At 32.4% G+C, this 27,105-nt stretch overlaps 1 protein-coding gene across 1 annotated transcript; it reads left to right on the top strand.

Moving 5' to 3' along the window:
* Positions 1-7,301: 7,301 nt before the first annotated feature.
* On the top strand, positions 7,302-25,156 carry LOC143921658 (uncharacterized). Its single transcript, XM_077445011.1, has 16 exons — positions 7,302-7,383; positions 10,176-10,330; positions 10,975-11,224; positions 11,792-12,088; positions 13,989-14,169; positions 15,442-15,697; positions 15,818-15,887; positions 15,959-16,022; positions 20,887-20,996; positions 21,785-21,817; positions 22,095-22,360; positions 22,714-22,867; positions 22,942-23,038; positions 23,130-23,335; positions 23,861-24,079; positions 24,173-25,156. The coding sequence occupies exons 1-16, from the start codon at positions 7,308-7,310 to the stop codon at positions 24,358-24,360; spliced, it is 2,622 nt and encodes an 873-aa protein (XP_077301137.1). The 5' UTR covers positions 7,302-7,307; the 3' UTR covers positions 24,361-25,156.
* The last annotated feature ends 1,949 nt before the right edge of the window (positions 25,157-27,105 follow it).

A 27,105-nucleotide genomic window follows, 5' to 3' on the forward strand; every position in this document is an offset into this window, starting at 1 on the left:
GCACTAAAGCAATTGTCAACTGTCAAATGTATTCCAAATATACATATTTTGTGTATCAATTTAGGTTATCGCAAACGATCGTAGCTCTAAAGCAATCAGTTGGAAAAATAAAAATATATGAAGATTATGGATTAAATCGACTATGACAGGTACCACAGATAAATCTAAATTTTATCATAAAAATATTTCCACTTTAATTTTTATATGAAATATGTTTATGATAATTTACATTTAACTACTGTATATATTATTCCCCACAAGCACAATCATTTGCATACAATTATAACACCATTCAAGATGCATAATTTATGTTACAAAAATCACCTAATTATAAATAGACATATTGTTTATTGAATTTTGTTTTTGAACTGTATAGATTTGAGTATGCAGTATATTGATTCAGCATCAGCCCATTGAATCATTCAATGCTCGACGTTGAAAATCGAAAAGTCGACAGTCGAGCAGAGAACATTGATTCATCACACAATCAAACATGCTATTGAAAGAATTCTACAGGACAGTAATCTTGTCGGAAGATACTGCTGTTAAATTTCTTCGCGAGCACAACCTTTTAGACGCACCACAAGAAGCTGCACCATGTCACCGCTGCGGCAGTACTATGCTGGAGAGAAAGAAGCGGGATAGAAGTGGAAACTTCAGACCAGTGCTTCGCTGCACCCGTCGGGGCTGCCAAACTTCCCGTTCAATCCGAAAAGGCAATGAGTTCTTCCATTATAAAGATATCAACAACCGATTAAATTGTAGATTGAGTTTGTCTGAAATTTTAGAACTCGTACTACTATTCGTCTTAGAAATACCCACAGACACAGCCGTAACATTGACGGGGAAATCCTTCAAGACGGTTACTGACTGGTTCAACATGTGCCGAGAGGTGTGTGGAACTATCGTCTCTCATCGTATGAGAGGTCAGATGATCGGCACCGAGGAAAATCCCATTCAAATAGACGAGACGAGATTTGTCGGCAAGAAGAATATACGCAATAAGTCATCAAATGGTGAACAAATAAATGGAGAGGTATCGAACAATAAGAGTACTAAAGGTACCGGAATCGACGGTCCGTGGATTTTCGGTCTCAGACAGGGTTCTGATTTTAGGTACTTTTATATACAAATTCTAGATCGAGATACATTAATTCCTATTATTGAGCAAGAGTGCCAATCTGGGTCTGTGATCATATCGAACGACTCGCAGTCTTACGACTGTCTCACTTCCACAGGCTATCGGCATTCTATAGTAAACCAACTCGGCTTGAGAAATGTGCATGCTGTCGAACAGATGTGGCTGGATGCAAAGACGCGCGCCATTAAAAAGATGAACATCGTCAGTCAAGATCAGTTCCAGTCACATCTCGATCACTTTTGTTGGAAAGTTTTAAGGAAAAATGAAAGCGATATGTTCCTAGCGTTTTTAAGCGACATTCAAAGTATTTATCGTTGAAGCTTAGCAAGTTTCTGTATAATCGAGGCCAAATTTGCATAATGTTTTGTAATTCAATACATAGTTTATTATGTGAAGAGTAAGTACACCAGTAGATGACATATATATTAATATATTACATTATATATTAAATCTATATATATAAAAATCAATGTTTGTCTGTCTGTGTCATATGTATTCCTATACCATTCAACCGATTGCGATGAAACTTACATGAGTTATTGTGTGTTTCTTTTAAAAAAAGATGGTTGATGGTTTCTGTAAAAAAAAATCGCCCAAAACGGGAACGGGAACGGGAATTACATGTGTTATTGTGGCATTGCAACGCAAATGACGCCCCTGTATATATGTCTTGCTTCTAGATAAATCTGAAGATAACTATGAGAATTAGGATAGAGCTGAAGGAATTAAAGGCAATACTGAATCCGACCAGTTTCATGTTGGACGTTTGGAAAACCAGTCAGAATGGATGTCTATTCCATCTCGGACAAAACATCTGTCGAAAAATGCAACAACCGCTTTTCGTGGTAAAGAGATAATATATAGATGTATATAATAATATGTGTCAAATACTAGTGCACTTTATATGTTAATATATTTAGTTCAAATCTAAAATTTATAAAAACATTTTACCGTTGATATGTACATGAGTATTATAATTTTAAAAGGATGGGAAACTTTTATACCGCAAATATTCAAATCTGTGAATAAGTTTATTTAATTGCAATAATTTGAAGATATTATCGTATGCTAAACATTCGTCCTATTGAATTTTATTATTTATAAGTGTTAAATTTAAATATGTTTATTAATTTTTGCTGTAATATATGTATACATAAATATCTAATATAATATATGTATGTTGTTAAGTATGTTTTTTAATCGTTAACACAAAAGCGAGAATTATATATGGATATATATATTTAAAATGTATTTGTGCCTATTTTATTAAAATATAACTGTATAGATTTTTTTATATTAAATTAATAAATCTATGCAAATACCGTTATAAACTTTTTCATTAATAATTTTTTAAATATTTTATAATACCAGTTATGACCAAATCTATCAAATTTAGTGTATTGATAGAAACATCCCCCCCCCCCCCTCTTAACGTTATAGAAAAATCACCAATTATGAAACATTGTAATAGACAAAATGTGTCCTTGAAGCACAAAGGAAAACTCCTAAATTTGCCTAAAATTATTTATTAATGCAGTTTTTCCTGTTGTCATTTTCTGTTAGAGCACATTAGTAACATTTCAAAAAATAATCTACATTAGGAGAAATTTTAACCAAGGTGTGAAGTCGGATAAAAATTTACCGACTCCAACTTTTCTTGCCAACATATGAAATTATTAATAATAAATAAAACCTTGTAAAATAATAGCTATTTTCAAAATATAAAAAATTGAAGGAATTAAAAAAAATCACCAAACCTTGACATGTAACCCAATTTATTCAATAATAATGAAATAGCTATAAATAAAAAGTAAGTATATTCATAGTATGTATGAATTTCATACACAAACAAACCAATTTAATAAAATAAAATGAGAATGAAAAAGTATAAGATGGAAGAAACATCGGTTTGTAAAGGAAAATAATATATGAGATATGATGAACACATGCTACAACTTTCAGTCACTCAAGGCTAAAAAGTACAGTAGATAGTCTAAAATAAACTAAAAAATATTTGTGTAATGTACATAAAAACGTTCATGTGGACGAGTATATTGCGCAGTGCATCCATTAAACTACACAGTGGTCATCATTTCCTACTAATAAAATCACATCCAACATCGATATTCCATCATCAAATAAATCATTGATAGTTATTTTTCGACAGAGGAATACGAGTTTGTGTCGCATTCACTTTAAAAAACTTCTATTGATGAAAGTTGATGAAAGATGAAAGTTATACGGGTTGTGTACGAGGTTCACAATACAAACTTTCAACTGATATGAATCAAAAATTTTCCCACTGCCTTGAGAGCAGTGCCGTTTTTAGGGGGGGGCTAGGTTGGACGGCGCCCGAGGGCGCCAAATAAGTTAGGGCGCCGCTCGATGCGTCAAAGGCGCTTTAAATTTTAAAATTAGAGCGCCAAAAGCCATACAAAATTTTAGATTAGAACGCCAAATTTTTTTTTCTAAGGGTGTTTAAAAAAATTGCCCGAGGGCGCCATTGGGTGTAAGGCCGGCACTGCTTGAGAGTACATAGTATTATGGTCCTTGATCAAAGAAAGCTAAGGACAGAAGTTTGAGTTATGAAATTATTTACCTAGCAATGTTGCGCGAAATTAATCGTACAATTTTCCTTTTGTACTCAACTATGAAAATTGTTGACCTCCTCGGTACAGCATGTGTAATTGTCAACATCAATAAAATATGTAGTAAAACACAATGTTGATGTGACATACGTAATCAAACTTCCTATGACTAATCCACATATACATACATACGTTTGTACATAGGTATATACATACATATGTGTCGTATTTTGTTTTGAAAATCCAATATTATTACTTTTTGCATAATTGATTTAATCCTTATCAGTATTTTTTTCGATATGCCTAATACTATGTGTACTTTTTGGGTCTACGTGACGAGACAGAATGTTAAATGACAGAAAACGCAAATATCGGAAGGCAAAGATCGAAAATCGAATGATCTTAAGTCGAAAGATCAAAAAAAAAATGTTGCATGGTAAACGGTACATACTCACTCACTTAATTTGCGCGAGCAGGATACAACAGGAACAAGAGGAACATGCTTTTCCTCCCGTATTCTGCGCGCGCACATTAATACGGGAGTATAAGCCTGTTCCTCTTGTTCCTGTTGTATCCTGCTCGTGCAAATTAAGTGAGTATGTACCGTTTACCATGCACCATTTTTTTTTTGATCTTTCGACTTAAGATCTTTCGATTTTCGATCTTTGCCTTCCGATATTTGCGTTTTCTGTCATTTAACATTCTGTCTCGTCACGGAGACCGGTACTCTTTTTATTGTATGATATAAGATCTAAATATCGCAAGCAACAGCATACTGTTACTGTAAGGTTCATAATGAAAAATGACTCCCAAATGTAATATGTATGTACATATATACGGGTCTACCTCACGGGACCGAAAGTGAAAAGGTCGAAAAAGCAAATATCGGAAGGCAAAGATCGAAAATCGAAAGATCTTAAGTCGAAAGATCAAAAAAAAGGGAGCATGGTAAACGGTACTATGTATATATAATATATTTTTATTTATTTTATTTTTATTTTACATATATACCAGGAAGGCCTTACAGGAAAATCCCAAATATGTGACATGCGGTGAAATTATCTTTTTGTCATACAGCCTTGTTTAATGTGCGCGCGCAGGATACGGGAGGAAAAGCCTGTTCCTCTCGTTCCTGTTGTATCCTGCTCGCGCAAATTAAGTGAGGATGTACGACGGGGAAAAGAGAGTTTTACCGCATGCCACTGATATATGTATATACTAACCGTTTTTCATATGTATGCATGGTAAACGAACATTTTCGACTTTTTCACTGTCGACTTTTTCACGGTCACCCCATATATACACATACATACATACATACATATTGTATAGGAATCATCGCCGTCAAGGCAGTTAAGAATTCCCCGAAATGATTGCGTCCACATTTAATTACCCGGGAAATTACGTCGAAAACTATAGCTTCTTGGCAATATATTCGAAAATATGATGCAACAATAAAGCTTGATACGCAAATTTCTGAGAAAAATATCGCCCAATTGTCGAAAAATCTTGATCTGTATCATAAAAACCTTGCACATACGATAATTTGCCGAAGTTGCCAATTCTAAAAACTTGTGAATTTCTTACGAAAATACCCATGCATAATAACTTCCGCATACATACATCTTATTAAAAAGGTGTAAAAAAGCATATATTTAACAAAAATCATAAAATTGTGATGGTCAAATATTTTTTTGATTTTTAAATTGTTTATATTATATATTATGCTCACAGTACATCTCGAATCTATTTTAATAGCTTCTGATCTAGTGATAATTATCTATTTTATACGTTATTTTTCTGATAACTATTTATAATATTGTCTTATTTTAATGTTAGTGTAATAGTCATAATAGGATTAAGAGCTCATTAACCTATTCAAAATTCTTATAAACCTTTATAATACATTTTCTACATATGGATGTATTATTTTTAATAAAGACTCATCTAAAACAAAAAGTAAATCCTTTTTTAAACTACATACATCATTTACTGTACATAGACAGGGCCGATGAGAGGGCCCTGACTACTCAAGGGCCTCCGTGTCGGAAATCGTATTTGCTATATCGTATTTTCTTGTTCAATTATTTTAAAAAGTAACAACCAAAATATACATAAGTATTTTTTTAATATTTTTTTAATAGTTCTGATAAATTTTAAGAGGAAAAGCCTGTTCCTCTTGTTCCTGTTGTATCCTGCTCGCTCAAATTAAGTGAGTATGTACCGTTTACTTGCACCCTTTTTTTTTGATCTTTCAACTTAAGATCTTTCGATTTTCGATCTTTGCCTTCCGATATTTGCGTTTTCTGTAATTTAACATTCTGGCTCGTCACAGAGACCGCAAAAATATATATACATATAAGATATTTTTTTTTAGTTAATCATTGGGTTCGAAATTATTTTTTCAATGACAATCATGTATAATTTTCCTTGTTTATATTTCACTATAATCATGCAAAAAGGAAATGCATCAATATTTGAAAAAATAGTACACATGTATGTAGTTATTAAACCAGTAAAAAATTGTGCCTACTGTATAATTGCTTTTCTCCTAAGCTTGCGTCATCATTTTAAAGTTTATGCAATTTTCCTCAAGAATTTCCCCGGGGATTTTACTGTTCATAAAATTTTTTGAACTTGATAATAACAGACCCAAAAACCAATTTAAAGCAACTACTTAATGAAGGACAAAATTTCATTAATGAAACTTACTTAATTGCATTGAATCAAAAATTAACGGTTCATCTTCATTTGCAAACCCCCTCATTGATGCCCAAGTGAACAACTTTTTCCGTAATAACAAAGTTGTCCTGGGGAAGGTTTTTATCTCCATTAGTTTCCCATTGCTTTCTGCCGTGGATAAAATGGAAAGTGGAAACATATTATGATTTAAGTGAGAAGGTAGAATTTTTGGTGGTGCTAATTTTATATTGAACTATCTCACAATTCTTCTTAGAGAGAACCAGCAAACTCAAACAGTCGATCTGAATTTGTATAATCATCCATATTTCGCCAGTATCCATAGACATACTCGTAATCATTGAGAAAATCGATAAAACTTTTCAATTCCGATCGTGATTTGATTCCACGACTTCTCAGCTGGTCAACCAATGAGCTATGGCTGTTCTAATTTTAAAATTGTAGATAAATAAACAAACAAATCTTCATATTTATGTAGAGGATCAGAAAAAAGTTCATTAAATAATCATTACTCTGCTGTCCAAAGCCCAAAACATTAATTGGAGCGTCATAACGTTATATATTGAATATACGCAATGACTCAAAACGATCGTCTGACCAATTCCACGAAATTAAAATGCATAAAACAAAAAGTACATGAAATATGAAAAAGCTTCCAAAGAGGAAAACACCGCGGATATTTTTCGTCTCATGCGTCAACGGCGAATCTTAATACATAAGCTGAGCAAAATGTTATAGAGAAGAACAGCAAGAGCTTGCAAGTAGAGTGGTAAGAAGGTGGTCACAAATAAATGAGTAATATAGACATTATGATCAGAAGCTTTGCGTAAATGGTATATATTGCGGCGAGGACCACTTTTTATCGCATTCGAGTCAAGATGTTGTTGCCGGCGAAGGTGTCAATTTTGATAAGCGCGCTGTCAATCATCAAAAGTCCTGTCACAATATCGATTCGTAAGTAAACAATATGCTCACTTTCCTAAATTTTCGCCATTATTTCAGTGTAAAAGTTTCAAGTGTCAATTAGTGCTAAAAAAACAAGTTTGTTTCACCGTAAAAAGTGTTTTCTATTTGAGACTATCGTTGGTATACTTTTAAGACTTTTAATTGGTATACTGCAAATCGCATGATATCCTAACATAAACCATAACCGAACTACGGAATGAGATCTCGGAGAGTTGTTTTTTTTATATATAAGCCCGTGTGTGTTTGTTTGTTTGTCCGTCGTGCAAATCTACAGTTTTTAATGCGATACAACCAAGTTAAGTATTCTATCTAAAATAGAAAATGATCAGTAGATCAGTAGCTATTAAAATAGATATAAGATGTATTGTGAACATAATTTCGTAATAATAAAAAGCATTTAAAATCAAAATCAAAAGTATTCTATCTCGTTATATTCTAACTAACCGTTAACAGTTTTTCAACTGTCACTCGCCAGGGCAACGCTGGGTAATTTGAATAGTATTTTATAAAATTCAATAATGATAAATAAAAAAATGTAATTTCAATTTATGAAAACTTCTTTGATCTTTGAAACTTACCCAAGACTTTTGTCTTCTAGTTTCTTTTGTCTTCTGTTCTACTTCGAATTGTCGGATTTGGTTCAAAAAAATTTTTATGACCTAAAATCAAGAAGAAATAAATTTTTTCCACATTAATAATATTTATGTTATTTAAGTACTATCCCCGAGTTGATAAGCTTTTGGATAGAATTCATTAACCGGAAGTAATATTTACTTTTTAAACAACATTTCACTATTTTATTTTGACCTTTTAAATTATTTCTATCCTCTTGATATTTTATGTTTATAATATTTATAGTGATTTTAGGTAATACAAAAAATTTGAACAAAATCCGACAGCCGGAAGTAGAACTTTTGTCTTGTGTAAGTTTCCCTACATTTGCGCTCAATTTCTATCGAAAATGCTCTCATAGCCGGTATTTGGGAACGTGTATGCATGTTTTATTATCGAATTCTTCGTATATTCCTCAAATACATATACATATGTATATACATAAATTCGTGGGTTGGTCGCATCCGATTTTTTTTTTAATTATACCTTATGCGTGAAAACAATGCAAAATTTATAATCAAACATTTCAAAATCTACAGTCAACTACAACATTTCAACTACAGTCACGGTCAGATTAGGAAATAATGACATACATAGGTGTTAACATAATAAATTTCATTCTGAATATAGCGTTTTCCACAGAAATATTTCCAAAATAAAGTTAATTTATTAATTAAGATACCGAATACCCGAAAAAATTTTAAGAAATCGTCGATTTTTCAAAGTACAAAATATATATTACATAATCCAATTTTAAATAAATTCCTAAAAATCAATTCCTCAAATAACAGCCTACGTTTCAGTTTCAAATTTAATTCTAAATAGCTTACCAATTATTTTCCATAATAACCTGTTGAGTAATCACAAAATGATGTCTTTACTACCAATTTATTATGTTGAACTATTTATTTTGTTTTTTTTTTGTATGTGTGTACGTACATATATGTTTATGTGATTATGTATATACTTACATACATACATATGTGTGTTTATGTACACATTTTTGCGATCATATGTTTCTTAATTTTCAGTCATAGCGATGAATTGGAGATACCTGAAATTTCACTATGACCCACTATGATAACAAAAATAAAATACATAGATCGTGTTTTCCAATGTTATTTGATTGATGTTATTTCAAGTCGACTCTGTGTCATGTATGAATGTGTTCAATATTCATACATATTTACATTTGCTTGGAATTCCAATCTATGCCTCATTTCAATTGACCTGGCAGTAGAAAAGCATTCGTGATTCCTATTGGTCAGTTAAGATGAAATCTCGCATGCGGAGATTCGCGGTTGTTAGACGCTCATAATTATGTGTACATCTATGTGTATGTATTATATTTATGTATGTATATACATACATATGTATGTGTATTTATAAATTTGTGTTCATATTTTATGTTTGAATTTTTTGGTCATAGTGACGAATTAAGACTACCAATTATGCGCTGTGGTCCAATATGATCATAAAATAAAATAAAAAATATAAATTTATAAAGATTATTCTATTACATGCAAAAAAATAATCTGATTCAGTTAGTGGTTTGGGAGATAATTTAATTCAAAAACTTAAAAAAAAGAAGATACCTATAAGGGGAGGTACCATTTCCAGTCAACTTAAAAATTTGAAAAAAATTTACGTCGTGTCGATAAGAATTTCAGTAACCGATACTATGTTTCAGTTCGATAGGACTAACGGTGTTCAAAACATCCCCAAAATACACAGACACACACATTTTTTCTAGATCATGAAAACGTGATCAGTAATCGATTCTGAGTTCAAATCAATCAAAACCTCGAGTTCAAATTTTCGCATGATCACAAAACTTCATCTATTGTTACTACGTACATAGATAAAGTAAAAACATTACAAAGCTCTTTTAACAAAATTGTCTAGAACTAGAGTTTTCCTACTACCGAGGCAAATTAAATGGAGTCTAATCACTATAATTATATTAAAAGTAATTCACCATCTGTGCAATTATGTAAATTCAATTCTAACAAATCCTTCAGATTGAAATTCACATATCTAATGATTTTCCTCATTTTACGGAAGAATGCGATAAAAATTGAAATTAAACATATCTCAATTGTAACAATGATAAAAACAATCTAATTACATATTAAATTAATTATATAATGTTCATTTGTCTTGGATAGCTATTGAAGATGAATGCGTAGCACCCGACAAATCTCATGGCAACTGCGTTGAGCTGGAGAAATGCAAAAATTTACTAGCACAAATTGAGGAATCTCCAAAATTCAAGGAAAAATTAAAATCGTACCATTGCGGTTTTAATGGATCAAACCCTAAGGTACGAAATATTCAATAATATAATTGAGCCAAGCTTTTTTAGTTGATAACTCTTAGCACCAAAATTCATCGGACTATTTCTACTTACTTCTAAGCTAAGCCCGCTTTGAAGGTCACGGAATTTGACCCTTAAAGCCCTCACTATGAGGCCACCCCCCCCCCCCCCAACGAATACGGTCCAAGAGACCCTTTCGTCGGAGAACGAGACGGTTGTTCATGAATATCGCACAAGAACAACCGCACATCACTGCTCTAATAAAAAAAACCACACTGTACATAACCAAGTACAACAACAACGCATGAACACATAAAGCGCGCATGCGTTAAGAAACAATACCTGAAATCTGCCGTGCGAATGCACGCACACCTCGAGTAAACATACATGTACGCATGATTACGCAGGCACGCACGCACGCACGCACGCACGCACGCACACACACACACACACACACACACACACACACACACACACACACACACACACACACACACACACACACACACACATACACACATACATAAACCACAAATACATACACTCACCTAAACAGCAAACGCACACTCACACACACACTCTACTTACTTATACTATTTCTAATTTAGTTTAAGCTTAAGCTTTACATAATTATTTTCACCTTCTTTCAGATATGCTGTCCACTGACATTTAATGACAGGTCGTCGAATTCCAATTCTGAAACAGATTCTTCAGTGACAATTGATAATAAATATGGCGATAATGGCATTTTGCCCGTCCGACCGGCAGACATTACCCAACATCCAAATTTATATTTACTCCCTACCTTATGTGGAAATTCCGATTCGGATCGGATATATCATGGGAGTAAGGTTTCAGTCTTTGATTACCCGTGGATAGCGCTGCTTTATTACAGACAATGTTAGTAACTTTTATACCATGTATAAAACTAAAAACTTTCCTTTTCTTTTTTTCCTTTCTGCTTTTTTATAATTCCTCGTAGGTATTCGTTTTGTTGCCTTAAATATTTCAATATCCTTTCTTATATATGTACAATATGATGATGGGTGCATAGTTGCACCGTTGCACGCCAATTGGATGAGTACTTCCGTATACTCTTAACTCAACCACTTCTATATGATTACTCTCCTTGCGAAAACGTGATAGGAATGACATCATATCACTTTCAAAACCTTCATATATTTAATATTAAGATGCCATCTATGTAGGTGGTGTGGTAGTGTAGTAAGTGAATATATGGATGTATGTATAGTGCTGTCACCCCAATTTCTGAACAAAGGGTTTCCAAAAATATAATAGTATTTTTGTGCAAATATATTATACATATATTGCCGGAGGACGAAAAATATAATGAAATATACATATATTGTTATAAAATTAAAAAAAAAACGACATTAAATGCTTTTACCATTTTACATCTTCAAATGGTAAAAGCATTTCGGTTCTACAATATTTAGTTTGTTCTAGTTACTGATGACGAACTTCTCTACAATTGTGGTGGAACCATAATTAATGATCGGTATATCTTGACGGCTGCCCACTGTTTGACGGATAATCGATCCACTAGGTTGGAGTTTATTCGTATTGGGGAACATAACACCGAAACGGAAATAGACTGTGAAGGAATACAAAATGATCTATGTGCTCCTCGTCATCAGGACTTCGGCTACGAAAAAATAATTATTCATGAAAATTACCGCCAAAATCAAAAGATTAACGACATCGCATTGATTAGACTGAATGCCAAGATCGAATTCAATACAGGTATACATATATATATATGTACATATGTACATACATACATACTTACATGTACTACAACATTTACAACTTTACATGTTTTCCAATTCTTTTTCATTTTTAGCATTAATTATCATATAGTGAATGTTGATTTAATAAAAGTAAATTTAATTCTTTAGGTACAATGTCATTATGCCATTCAATTTTCCTATATTTATTAGTTTTATTATCACCACTTTACCCGGGTGTATTTGATCTGATTTTTAAACACTTTTGATAATTTTTTAATTAATCTTCAAAAATTCAATTTCGATCAGTTTTAATATCGAAAAACACAGGAAAATATCTATAGTATTTTTTCAATGTACCAGTAAATTTTATTAATATATTATATGTCCAGTTCTTCGATATATAGTACTATAAACAATATTAAAATTAATCTATATATATATATATATATATATATATATATATATATATATATATATATATATATATATATATATATATATATATATATATATATATATATATATATATATATATATATATATATATATATATATATATAAATCGGGTTTGGTGCAAACGATCGACAAGCGCCAGATAGACTGAACCACAGATTAACTGGATGGCTGCTTTAAACGCAATTCTCGACTTCACGAATGATAGATTGCATATCAGATGACGAGTAACCTTTCGATGTGCACAGATGCAATTATTATAATGGTAATTATTTAAATTGAGATGGATTTTTCTGGCGAGTTTAATGAGGCAAAATTCGGAACTAAAGTATCAGAAGCACAGAACGTATACAGGGTAGGTACATATGTCGGGACTTCTGGTAGATTTCGCTTAGTGTATGTGCGAGCAGTGCGCACGCATAAGGTACACGTGTCGTTATTCTGTGGTTCAGTCTGTCTGGCGCTTGTGGATCGTTTGCACCGCATCGATAAAAATCAATGTTTGTCTATTTGTCTGTCACGTATGCGTTCTTATACCATTCAACCGATTGCAATGAAACTTACAGGAGTTATTTTGTGTATGTAAAAAAATCGCCCAAAAATGAGAATGGAAATGGAAAAAACGGGAATGAGTGGTATAGCAACGGAATAATTTCAAATGTTTTCGTGTCGCCACCTGTGTTGTTAAGGTAAAATAAACAAACAATTGAATAATTTCAAATGTGTTCGCCCTCTGCGTTTTTCCTACAAATGGGAACGGGAACGAGAACGGGAACGGGAACGGGAGCGGGAGCTTGAGCGGGAACGAGAACGGGAATTTATATTAGGTGGATTGTTTCGTTGAATAATTACTACAAACTATTTGTAAAAAACGAATCAGTGAATCAAAGTGATGTTTTTTACTTTATTTAATTACATTATAGGATGTGTTTTATAAAATTTGACAGAAATCTAGACATGAATGCGAACCGAAAATTTGAAGATATTCTCAAAACAAGAACGCTTTTGTTTTGTTTTTAAAATTTGTAGCCAAACTCTCAAAACAAGAACGCCAATATGGGAGTATTTTTTGCGTGAAACATCGGGATAGTTTCCAAAATGCAATTGAACATTTTTGAAATATGCAATTGAACATTTTTTTTTTCTTATAAATTTGATCCGATTTGAGATCGAAAATTACCAGCACCGCAATCGCGGTGCTGAAGTAACCTTTCGGGTTTAATTTACAAGCACATACATTTTGGTTCGCATTTTTCTGTGCGGTTTTATCCAATCACCACTTCGATCAGCTCCAACCTACATATTATATTAACAGTTAATTTGACAGCTAGTCAATAAGATACATAACATAAGTCAAAACCTAAGCAACTTTATTCCAAAGGCTTCCAGTTTCAGAAGACAAAGAAGAAAAACAAATTTTATTTGCTGTTTTAACCATTGTTTTCAATTCTTATCTCTAGATAATCGATCCCCGATATGTTTGCCGACCACAACGACACTACTGTATTCGAGCTTTGTCGGAAGTAACATGACTGTTGCCGGCTGGGGGAAAACAGAAAATAGTGAACAGCTTTCTAAGGAATTGCTCGAGACCATAGTGCCAGTGGTTGACAATGCATATTGCAGAAACGTATACCAAAAGTAACCAAACTTTTTATGTATAACAATAAAACTTTTTTATATTGTATATGGTAATATGGAACTGAATATGAACAGTAGCTACTCTAGGCCCGTGGGGGAAGTGCGATCTGCTCCGGAAGACACCATTTTTGAGGCGACACCAAATTGTTCAAATTGAAAAACGTTAATTCGACATATTCGTTATACAACGGTCCCCGAGCGGCTACACGCCTTATTGCAATTTCTGTATATATACAGCTTTCTGTATATATACAGCTTTCTGTATATATACAGCTTTCTGTATATATACAGCTTTCTGTATATATACAGTTACCGCGGAATCCGTCTGGTGCAGCATATACATATAGCATCAAATATGAGTCATAATTGGCTTTTGTTAGCATTCCTGAGAAATTAGTATATGTACCTAAAGATAAGATGGTTGACGGAGACGCAATCCAGAAACAACATGTCAATTAAGCTTCTCTTTTGGCGTTTCTCTCTCGTAAGTCATAACAGTTAAAAATAATAATAATCAATAAAAATAAAATTAATATGAAGTATCGTTACTTTTCGTTACATATCAATACTTTTTGGCTCATTTGCATGTTTGCGTCAAGTTTCTAATATCATTGGTTCTCAAAGTATTAATTTTTGAGGAGAATATTAAAATTTTTGATGTTTCCAAATATTTGCTAAAAATATATATACCAGGAAGGCCTTACAGGTAAATCCCAATGCGCCTTCCTGGCCAATTACAAATTACAATTACAATTACAAATGCAGCATTTTTCGTTTCAACAAGTCGTTGAATTACGAGACACTGAAAAACTCGCAAATTAACGAGACATCTATGAATTGTACATAAATTTTATTGTACATTAATCATACATCAAATAGTGGTGACATAGTAGGTAGGAAGGATTTTTAGTCAATTTTTTTTTCCGGGAACCGTTTCAACAATGAAATCAGAGAAAATTGGCAAACTCTGATAGGAAACGATCAACCTGGAGTCACAAATCCAGGTCTGACCAACAGCATACTCTGAAAAATACATTTTCATTCGAGGCCCGAGCCAGGTATCGAACCCCGGCGCCTCTCGACGCTAAGCAGAAGCTTAACGATCGAGCTATGCTGCTGGCTATATGAATAAATATTCAAAATTACGTTATATTTTGTTTGATAATAGAATGTACAAAAGTTTCGTTTTAAAGACGCAACATCTGATTTGTGCCCTTTCACCATAATTAATTGATTTTGTTTGTGCTGAAACTTAAATTTGGCTTTTTGCAGTGTAATAGGTCCAAAAGGTTTGCCGGTGAAAATCGTCAATAGCCACATATGTGCTGGGGGTCAGGAAGGTATCGACTCTTGCATTGGGGATTCTGGAGGTCCCTTGATGTCCGTCAGTAACGTAAACGGAGTTTTTAAATTCGTCCAACATGGAATAGTCATATTTGGACCAAAAAAATGTGGTACACCAGGAACGCCAGCGGTGCACCTAAGGGTTGCATACTACATGAAGTGGATACTGGATAGGCTCGAACCCTGAACCGCGCCCAACTCTTGGTCCTACTACACCATGTGCTCTACACAAATTATGTGCTTATGATATTTATTTATTTTATCGTTGATTTTGAAGTGAAACTATTGGGTGGGCCCTTTAAAGGTCGGTTCATACCTAGTCGGCACGTATCGGCAGCAGCAGGCAAACCTGCAAGGACGGGGAGTATTCGTTGGTGCATTTTATATGGACGCATTCATACTCCATTCGCGCATGCGCGTTCACGCATTTATACGCATCATATAGAATGTACCAAAGAATACTCCCCGTACTTGCAGGTTGCCTGCTGCTGCCTATTTGTGCCGACTAGGTATAAACAGACCTTAAATCGTACTTCTGATTTTTGAAAAGTTTGTAATGCAATGCTCTCAATGTTGAGCAAGAATCTTTAGTTACTTAAATATCTCAATAAGTTGGCGTGTTTTATTAAATATATGTATAAATGCATACAATTGAAAAATCCAAAAAAATATACATATATGTAATATAATATAAAAAATATTTATTTTTTAAATATAAATAATAAGGTATTATTGTATTTGATATCAGACGAAATGAGGAAAATTCCTCTAAATTTTTTTATGAACCTTTTAAATTAAAAAAAATCAACATAATTTTACATATAATACAAATTATTTTAATTTCCAAAAGATCATGGTTGTCTCACACGTAGAAGGTCGACGAGGTTATATATGTATGTATGCAGTGGCGGACTGGCCATACAAGCGAACATGCCCGATGGCATGTGGGCCCCACTATCTGTTAGAAAATATGGGCCCTCAGTAAAATTAAATAACTTTTCAACTATTTCACGTGTGTAAAAATTTATAGGATATTGCACTTTGGGACCTAAAGTTTAGGTATTTCAACAAAACAAATTTCGTACGATATACACAAACAACTAATACATGCTTTTACAGCCCAAGGATCGGTTAACTTTTTATTAGGCTCGAAATGTAAGTTTCAACATTTGCGTGGGGCCTTTTGCCGGGCCCATTTCCAACCTCAAGATTATATATATACCAATACCTATGTAACAACTACCTACTGAAATAAAAATGGGAATAAACAAATTTCCGTCAATAATATAAACTGAATTGCTTAAAACAATTTTGATAGGACGATTCATCATCAACCAGCGATTAGAAATTTAATTCATACTTTCAAAATAACATTTGATTATACTTCGACGATATAGTAAGATTTAAATACACAATTTTAAACAGTTTCCGAATATAAAATCTATTCCTAATCTAGACACATCCATGTATATAGAAATATAGGATAGGGGCCCCCTCCCCAAAATCCCGATTTTCGATTAACATTAATTGAAAATATTATGCATTGTTTTCAGGGACGTAATTTGGGGGGGGGGCTTAGGGGGGTAATCGCCCCCCTAAATTAAGGAATAGTGTGAATTTATAAAATATTATAAATTTAATGATTAATGAGATACTACGGATCTATGAATGCTACGTTTATTTCTTATGTATGTTACTTTTGGGCTATGTGCTTTGAAAAAAAAAAAGATTTTATTATTTCGAAGCAAGTATATTTTGGTTTTTAAGTGGTATGCCTTGGGTAAAATTCTTAGAAATTGTTCATCCTATGGAGCGAATCGTTAGAAAGGTCCTCTTTACTTTATTTTGTCTCAAAAACACATGTGTAACGTTAATTTTTCCAAAAGTTAGTATATTATTTGTTATCAAGAAAGGTTTTAAATTAATATGTTACTGAATCGGTTCAATCACAAATGATTTTATTTCTCGTATTTTTATTTTATTTGCAGACGTCCATTCTCTCACAAAACAATGAATGAGATGGATTTAAACTTCATGTGTAATGAATTCGGTCCAAAAAACGTTTTAGTTATTCAATAAAATTGCTCTCTGACCAAAACCTTATCAAATTTAGTACATAAAGAATACAAATATAAATTTTCAGCTTGATACGTTCAGGGGTGTGGTAGAAAACATTTTTTAATTTTTTAAGAGGAAAAAATCCCAATTTTGGTTAATTAAATTTAATGATTTTTTTTATTATATTTTCATCACATTGATACAACGAATTATACATGAAATCATGAAGAGCACACATATTTAAAGGCTCGATTAAAATAGTGGAAGAAAACTGCCAACAGGAGTAAACTGTCACTTTCGGTTAACGGGTGTTCACGAAATTTTATATATAATTTGGCATTAGATTTATAATTCTATATATGTAATGTCAGTTCAATACGCCGAAAAGTTTCCGAGAAAAATATAAAAATATCTCAATCTTATAGGGTACAAGGACTAAAAGTTGAGATAAAAATAATTTTATATATACATATACATATATAAAATAATAAAAAGACACACAGAGCCACACACATTTTTCTATATTATGTAAACGTAATCAGTAATCGATTCTGAGTTTGAATTATCCCATGATCACAAAACTTTATTTATTGTTATTACGTACATATGTATGTACATACATAAGTAGATAAAGTGAAAAGACAGTCGGTAGAAATTAAGTTAATTGATAATTTTTTAGTGACAGTTTGATGGTCGATTTTTGTTGACCATATGAAGATTTTTGGAAAAAAATTTTCGCCTGCGGCGCTTTTTTAAATTTTTACATCATTTTTTTTTATAATTATTTTTGAAAAATTAAGCTTATTTTTTGCCTATTTTATAACTCAATAAAGTTTATGCAAAGAATACTTTCCATTTTTATTCCGATATAAAAAAGGAATTTTTGAAAAAAAATTGAATATGATCAATCTTTGCCTGCCCCCCCCAAGAAAAAGCTGAAATGACGTCCCTGATTGTTTTCTACCGAAAGTAAAAGCCGCTTTTATGCCGCATTCTTTTATGATGAATTCTATTTACCTAGGACAAGGGTTATAACGAAATATACAATGTAATTTATGGATCTATTTTGCTTTTACCATTTTTCTTGTACCTAAATTTATGTATTCCCATTTTTGAAAAAAAAAAAAAAAAAAAAAAAAAATTCCCTTGATTTTTAGCGTGATGGAAAGAAGAAAATTTTGTTATATGGGGGGGGGGGGGACAAATTTTTTTAACCCTGGGTGGGCCCCCTTTGACTCCTGGCATGTACTAATTTCAGTCCCAGTCCGCCACTGTATGTATGTATGTACTGTATCTCGTCCAAGTGGTTTGTAACGTTTTGTTGACGTGCCGATTATATTTATTTTATTTATTAAAATTGTTAAAATGTTGGATGTTCATGAAAATGAATAAAATAAAAATTACCTAATTATTTTTTTGATATTAAAGATATAAAAATTTATTTCCATATTACACTAAAATTTATCAGGAAGATATAACCATCATCTGTGTAGTATCCAGAATGATGCGAACACCTTGAACACACACCCAAAGTTCCTTCTCCTCGTTAACACTGTGCAATATAAACATCTGTAAAATATATTAATAAATAAAAGAAGCTTCCGACAAACACAACTGTGTTTTGATAGGCTGGGATACGGTCAACATACCTTCCCTGCCTACAGTAGAGTTTTTAGACATCTCTTAAATTTCTTCCGACTTATTGTATATTCTACCCGCTCTATTTAGAATGGTCTAAATGTCTCATTTCTAGATAGAGATAATGAGAAATTAAAACATACAAAAAGTGTGTAAACTGTAGCTACTGAAGAAATAGTCTTTTCCAAGAAAACTTCAATGTGTAGCAAAGAATAAAAAAATCTAAATGTTTTATTTGGTGAAGATTGTTTTTATTTATATATTTATAAAATTATCATTATAAATTACACCAAAAATTCGAGAACTCCTTGGATACAATATTGCTTAATCAGTGTTGGAGCTTAAAGTAAAGTATTTACATATACACATATTTAACTTTCCATTTTATATAAATTTAGTCCGTCTGTAAAATTTTGATGCAAAATCACTGAATGTTAGAGGACAGGTTGATATTGTCTATACGGATTTCAAGAAAGCCTCGTTGATCACCAAATTTTGCTTGCAAAATTAATAAAATAATATTTTTTGAGCCTTTTAAAATCCAACTGTGTGAATATGTTTAATATGGCGACAAGATTTCTGACGAATACTCTACTCATTCTGGTGTTCCTCAAGGTTCCAATTTAGGTCCCCTGCTCTTCATTATATTTATAAATGATATCTTTGAGATCATTAACCATTGATATCTTTAAGATCTGAACCATTGATATATTTAAGATTGTTTGCTAACAATCTCAAATTATTCAAATCTATTGATGTCTTTTACGAGTCAATTGACCTTCAATCTGATTTGGATACTATTTTCAATTGATCAGTTGTAAACATGTTAGTAATGTTACTGTTCAACATTAAGAAGTGCTGCTCTTTAAGCTTCACCAGATCGTGAAACTAACATAAATACTCTTACCACTTAAATGGCATTAAACTAAATTTGGTTGTGAGTTTCAGTGATCTGGGAATCTTATTCTGCGCGAATTTCAATTTTGGATGGCACATAGATGGTATTTGCTCAAGAGCTACAAAAATATTAGGTTTCATACTTGCAAGTAAACCTTTCCGAGTACATTAGTACTCCGTATTCTATATGATTCGCTAGTACGAAGCATTCTTGAGTTTTCTTCTATTATATGGAGCCCTAGTGATAGAGTCCATTATTTGAGAATCGAGAGATATTCCATCTATTATATCTATACAAAAAATAATGTTTGCATGTTACTTGTTTATTTGTTTGTCTATATGTCTGACCATCTACTATAAAAAAAACACCATTTTTCAACTCGGTTCTACCGATTTTGATATACTCTCTCGTGGTATCCTAATTTAGTCTATACATAAATAGACTTTAAAGTCAAAGCCTTTTAAAGATTTTTTTTCATCTTCACCCGCCCAAATGCCAGCTAGTTTTTACCATGTAAATATGATTTTTTTTAATTTGTTTTTCTATCACTATACATACATATTTACACTTCAGATCTACGAAATTTGAAAACAATTTTTCTCATGGAACAATTTTTACTTTACAATTTCTTTAGTACAATTTTTTTCTATTTTTTCACCGGACTGGAAAATATCAGATAATTCGTTTAGTATTATCATAAATTATATTTTACAGATATCTACATGCATTGCTTAACAAAATTTAATTTTGAATCGTTTGTAATTTCGTTTACAACATAGGTACATATACACATATTTGACATTGAGCAATTTAGTACCACGTCCATTGGTTGCCTATTACTACATCCTCCTTAGAGCTGAGGAAACTTTTCGCGTGTGTGTGACAGGCAGTAAATGCACCATTGTATTTTACGTCAAGATTTCCTGTTTCGCTTCAAAGAATACGAAAAATAGTGTATTAAAAAAATAATAATAAACAACGACATCTCTTACGAACGTTTCACCAAACTTCAATATTGCATTAGTTATGTGAAACACACCGCTCACATCGCAGGTCTTTTCTGCACATAACGGGAGTAGTTTGCACTTTATAATATAAGACATGTACAAATACAATTTGATATTCAGGTCATGTTTACTCTTTGCTTTTATCGGTGAGTTTAAATATGTATATATATTTGACATTTTTAATCAACAATGTCAATACCAATGTAATATAGGTATCATCTCAGATCTGTATACTTTCTATGTCACTTCAATCTCAGTATTAATACATTAAGACAGATAATATTAATTATTGAAAAGTTATCTTCTTCCATGCTCTTGCTATTGGTAACTATGCACAATTAATTTGATAAATGTAATCAACGAAAATGTATTTCAATAATGCTAAAAGTCAAGAATTTTCAAATCAAGATTTAATCTATTAACTTACAAAATTAGAATTGACCATCTTTAGACTAATCTACTAGTCTATTTCATACTAAATCGTTGAATTATGCTAGACATTGCGTAGTGAATACTTGTCAGTGCAATTACACGATAAATTTATTAAATCACTGATCATGAAGTGTATGTAATGATAATATACCTGTCTATTAACATCTCCATTAACATGCTTTTGAATTGATTATATTTTTTCACATAAGATGATGTTCATTTTAAATTCAATTTTCAGATTGCTCCCTGCAGGCAACGATAAAATTAAACGGTATGAAAAATAATCATTCTCTACGTCACAATCTCCAATCTAATGTGTCATACTTTGACCACTAAACCACAATATTTTTTTTACGAATTTGTTTATAAAATGCGATCATTCACGTTAAAAACGATGAGTAATCCAAGGTTCCATTCACCGCCTGTATGATGCCTAATGCATCATTAAACCTTACCATTTTGACTATATATTGCTATTGGAGTGTGTGGCAAATTATTGTATTAAATTATTATTATAAGTTTAATTTTGTATTGTTATAAAACTGAAGAGACTCGAAAATCCAGAGATGAAAGTGACTGGGGAGCCTCTTGCAATCTGGGATCGGAATGCCTGGTTATCTCTAGTTGTAATACAAGCGATTTCTCTCCTGAAACAATATTTCCATGTGGAAGTGAAAAAGGTGGAACACTTCTTGTTTGCTGCCCCATAAGGAAAGCATCTACATCTATTCACACTACAGTAGCTCCAATTACAGCATCAACAACATCACCAAGAAATGTCTCACCCACAACAACTGCTCCGAAAAACAATTATGTAATTTTGAATCTTTTTACTTCCTCAAGATTTAGCAAAGCCATTAATATTCATTGTCATGCCAAAGACGTTTCACGCCAAAAGAAGTTTCATTTTTTAAATATTGTCTTTATTAATTTTAAATCAAATGTGAAAAAGGCATAAATGTTCCATTTCATAGACTTTGTTAAGATGTTGTTAAAGATATCAAAGTTTTTTTTTAAATATTATAATATATTAACATAAAGTATCCAACCAATACTATAAATTTTTGTACAATATACAGTTAGTTGTCAAATATGTATGTACCTTAAGATCCTTTATGCAGAATTACCTCCATATTGATTTATAATTTTCATAAATAAACATTTCAGACAGGCATATGGTCCAAACTTCCAAAACGATATCAGGAGAAGGCAAAATTGCTACCAATTAATTGTGGAGTAAACGGTTTACAAAATAAAATCAGCAGCGGCAACGATTCAGATTTGGGACAGTTCCCCTGGATGGTTCTATTGGGTTACAATGGTAACAAATAACTACTAATACATAGCTTTAACAAGTTTATATACAACTATTAATTGATTTTTGTGTCATTTTAGTGAACAATGATATTCAATACTTCTGTGGTGGAACATTAATCAATAATAAATATGTTCTGACCGCCGCTCACTGTGCAAATGTGAGTTCATATTTACCGTAAGTTACATTAAAATTATATATGAAATACATATAATACGAGCAATGATCCAATTTATTAGTGAAAATCTTTTGTTGTTATTATTATTAGAACTATCGCCCGTTTGGGAGAGTGGAATATTTCTAGCGATATTGATTGCATAGATCTCAAGGATGAAGCTCCAGATTGTGCCTATCCTGTGGTTGATATAGAAATTGAGAAAATTATTCCTCATGAAAAATTTGGTGATAGTAATCTGCCAAGCTTTCAAAATGATATTGCTCTATTGAGATTGAAACGTGAAGTAAAATATACAGGTATGTACATATATTATATTTAATTTTGACGATCAGTTTTATGTCTAAAATAATATAATTGACTAACACGTGATATTTTTATAAAAATTATATCTGTGTAACATTTTTGGTCACTAAGCTGCAAAATATGTATATTATTTTTAGAAAATCCAATCATTCAGAGAGGGTAATTTTTAAAATCATTATATTGAATATCACTAAGCATATTTTTAAGATAATTCAATAAAACAAAGTTTTAGTGGTATGTTCAGGTGACCCCTCCCTAAATAAAGTTATTTAAAATGTTTTTGAACCGTCAGCGAGAGTTAACAGAAGTAAAATATAAATGGTATTAACTTATTTACCATACTATGAATCCAGCATTCAGTTTTTGCATTATGAAAGCGCAAGTGATTTTTTTCCAATAGTCAAAGGAACGAAAATGAAACTTTATGAATCTGTGTAGCTTAAATTGTAAATAAATATATCATTTTAATTATTTTGAAAAATTGAAACCCAATTTCAAATAATTTAACAACATTTCAGACTTTGTCGGTCCCGTTTGTCTAGGACCTGACATTTATAAATCATTTTCTGCAAAGTACACTATATCTGGCTGGGGTCTAACAGACAAGAGTCCTGACATACTTCATCCTGTACTGCAGTTTGCTGAAGTTCCATTCTATGACTTCGATGAATGTAATGGCGTAGCACCACCCCAAACTAGACCACTAGTTAATACTCAATTCTGCGCCGGAGGAGATGGTGAGACCATCTTACACATTCAGCCTAATAAACATATACATATGTACATACAAACATAAAATGTTGATATCGATTCGTTTATAATATTTCTAGCTGAAAGCTCGTGTAGAGGAGACAGTGGTGGCCCGTTGACATATGTTTCTCCATTGGATGGTAAAATCTTTCAAAAAGGAATAATTTCTCTAGGAACTTCTTATGACTGTAACACCGAAGGACGACCTAATATATACACTGAAGTTTCGGCATACATACAGTGGATTCTGGATAAAATTAAAAAATAATTCATTATTTTTTAAATTACTAAATTGATTTGACTGTGAATAAAACCCTGACATATTATAAAAATAAGTTTTTAATATATATGTAATACAATAATATGATTACCGTTTGAGCTAATAAAATCTCACTAAGGTGTATTGTCAGATCAAGCTGTGATTTATGTATCGTTTTGAAATAGCCCGGTAATACATTCCGTAATTTCATTTGAAGTCGGACACATTATCTTCGTAATCATCTTTATTATATAAATTATAACTTGTATATTATATGATTTATAATGTCGCCGCTGATTATTTTGGCGCTTTCTTTCATTCAAAAATCATCCCCTTTAGATTTTTGATCATCAAAGATATCAGAATATGAATAAATATACAAATATACCTTCTGTATAGAATTGATGATGTCTTTTGTAGTTGTAGAATTGATGACCTGTCCATAATTCATAAACATAATTCCTGAAGAAATTCTAAAGAAGCAGGCACAAACCTTTTTGTTTTTAAAAAAGATCAACATAATCGAAATGTTAAAATGTTGAAAGTGTCAATTTTCTCATCTGCTATCTACCACTTGAGTCTTATGAGTGATATTTTACACTGTCAGTCAATACTGTAACATATATATGTATGTATCATCATATAATATAAATTCTGACTGTAAATAAAAGATTACTCCTTTCCCCCATTTACATTATTTGAACATATAATACATATAATTTTATTTGACTATTGTGACCCAATAGGATAACCTGTAATATTACAATGATTAAAAATTTTCAACAAATAATTTTTTTTTCTGGAGTATTAAAGTTTAATATCGACATACCATGTTTCCACTACTTACCATTATCTTTCTTTTTGATGAATATGAAAGGTTCCATTTGTGTCATTTTATTAATGATCTTCTATACATATATAGAACAGGTGGTCGAGTGGAAGGTTTCGACCGTTTCCCGGCCTATGGAAATTCAGTTGAGTTTGAAAGAGGATCGTTTATTTTCGTTCAATTGGTACAATGGTTATTGTATGTACGAAGAGGTTTCTTCGGAGAAGTGATCTGTTTGAACTCCAGAGGCTCACTCTGCCGGTGGAGGTTGCTGCGTTGGTTTATATATGGAAGTTCTAAGCGTGGCGTGTGCAAAAGATCTCTTTGTTCTCCAGGGCACGTGTTCTCAGGACGAGAGTTTTATGGGTTCATACGCCTGGACGTAGTTCGTGGTTTTTATGGGTTCAGTGAGTTCTTCCTTTGTTTCCAAGACACGTGTATAGAAACACGTGTCGACCTTTTGACGAGGCGAGCGTGTGCTATGCGTTAATGACTTTCCTGGATATGTGTCGCAGTGACCTGATGAGATCATTTCAGTTGTACTATATGCCTACACATAGATAAATTATATTTAAAATTTATTTAAATATCAGTTCTTATGCATATTATACTTTGAAAAGCATTTTTTTATCATATCATATCAAAAATTACTTATTTACCTCAATTCTTAGCGTGTAGTTTTAAACTGCACTTTATAAGAAAAATATCTAAGTAATAGCAAGTGTATTGTGCACACCATTTATAAAAGCAAAAAAAAGACCATTGGCTTGAGCAAAGTGAATATTACACATGTACATATGTAGGTACAAAACGGATCTACCTCACGGGCCCGAAAGTGAAACGCCCGAAAACGCAAATATCGGAAGGCAAAGATCGAAAATCGAAAGATCTTAAGTCAAAAGATCAAAAAAAAAGGGTGCATGGTAAACGGTACTATGTATATATAATATATATGAGTGGCATGCGGTGAAATTATCTCTCTTTTTGTCATACAGTCTTGTTTAATGTGCGCGCGCAGAATACGGGAGGAAAAGCCTGTTCCTCTTATTCCTGTTGTATCCTGCTCGCGCAAATTAAGTGAGTATGTCCGTGAGTATGTACCGTTTACCATGCACCCTTTTTTATCTTTCGACTTCAGATCATTCGATTTTCGATCGTTGCCTTCCGATATTTGCGTTTTCGGGCGTTTCACTTTCAGGCCCGTGAGGGAGACCGGTACAAAACACATACATAATTGTCTGTAGACGTATAAGGGGTGTTCATACCTATCCAGCACGACCCGAATCCTGCAAGTATCCTGCAAGTACGGACAGTATTCTTTAGTACATTCTATATGGACGCGCATGAATGCGTAAATGCGCATGCGCGAATGGAGTATGAATACGTCCATATAATATACCAAAGAATACTATCCGCACTTGCAGTATACCTGCAGGATACGGGTCGTGCTGGATAGGTATGAACAGACCTTTATACAGTTGAAATTATAAAACATTATCACAATACGTACATAATTCACAATTATCTTAATGTTTTTCGAATAAAAATAAATTCCTGTGTAATTTTTTTTCCGTTTTGCGTATTTTTTAAAATAATCAAATTTTTCAATTTACACATCTCGATGAATGAATATCGACGAAGAAATATTCAACAGACATATAATGTACATATGTACAGTGCCGGTTTTAGGGGAGGGCTGGGTCGGGCGGCACCCGAGGGCGCCAAATAAGTTGGAGCGCCGAACGATGCGCCAAAGGCGAAAGTTCTTTCTAAGGGTGATTAAAAAAAATGCCCGAGGGCATCATCGGGTGTAAGGCCGGCACTGCATATGTAGTACATAAAGCGAATGTGGGGTTTTATCAAATGAGGAAATAACTTCATATTATATGTACATGACTTCATATCATGTATATGACTTTGTGAAC

This window comes from Arctopsyche grandis, chromosome 13, assembly GCF_051622035.1.
Source record: "Arctopsyche grandis isolate Sample6627 chromosome 13, ASM5162203v2, whole genome shotgun sequence".
Classification (NCBI taxonomy): Eukaryota; Metazoa; Arthropoda; class Insecta; order Trichoptera; family Hydropsychidae; genus Arctopsyche; species Arctopsyche grandis.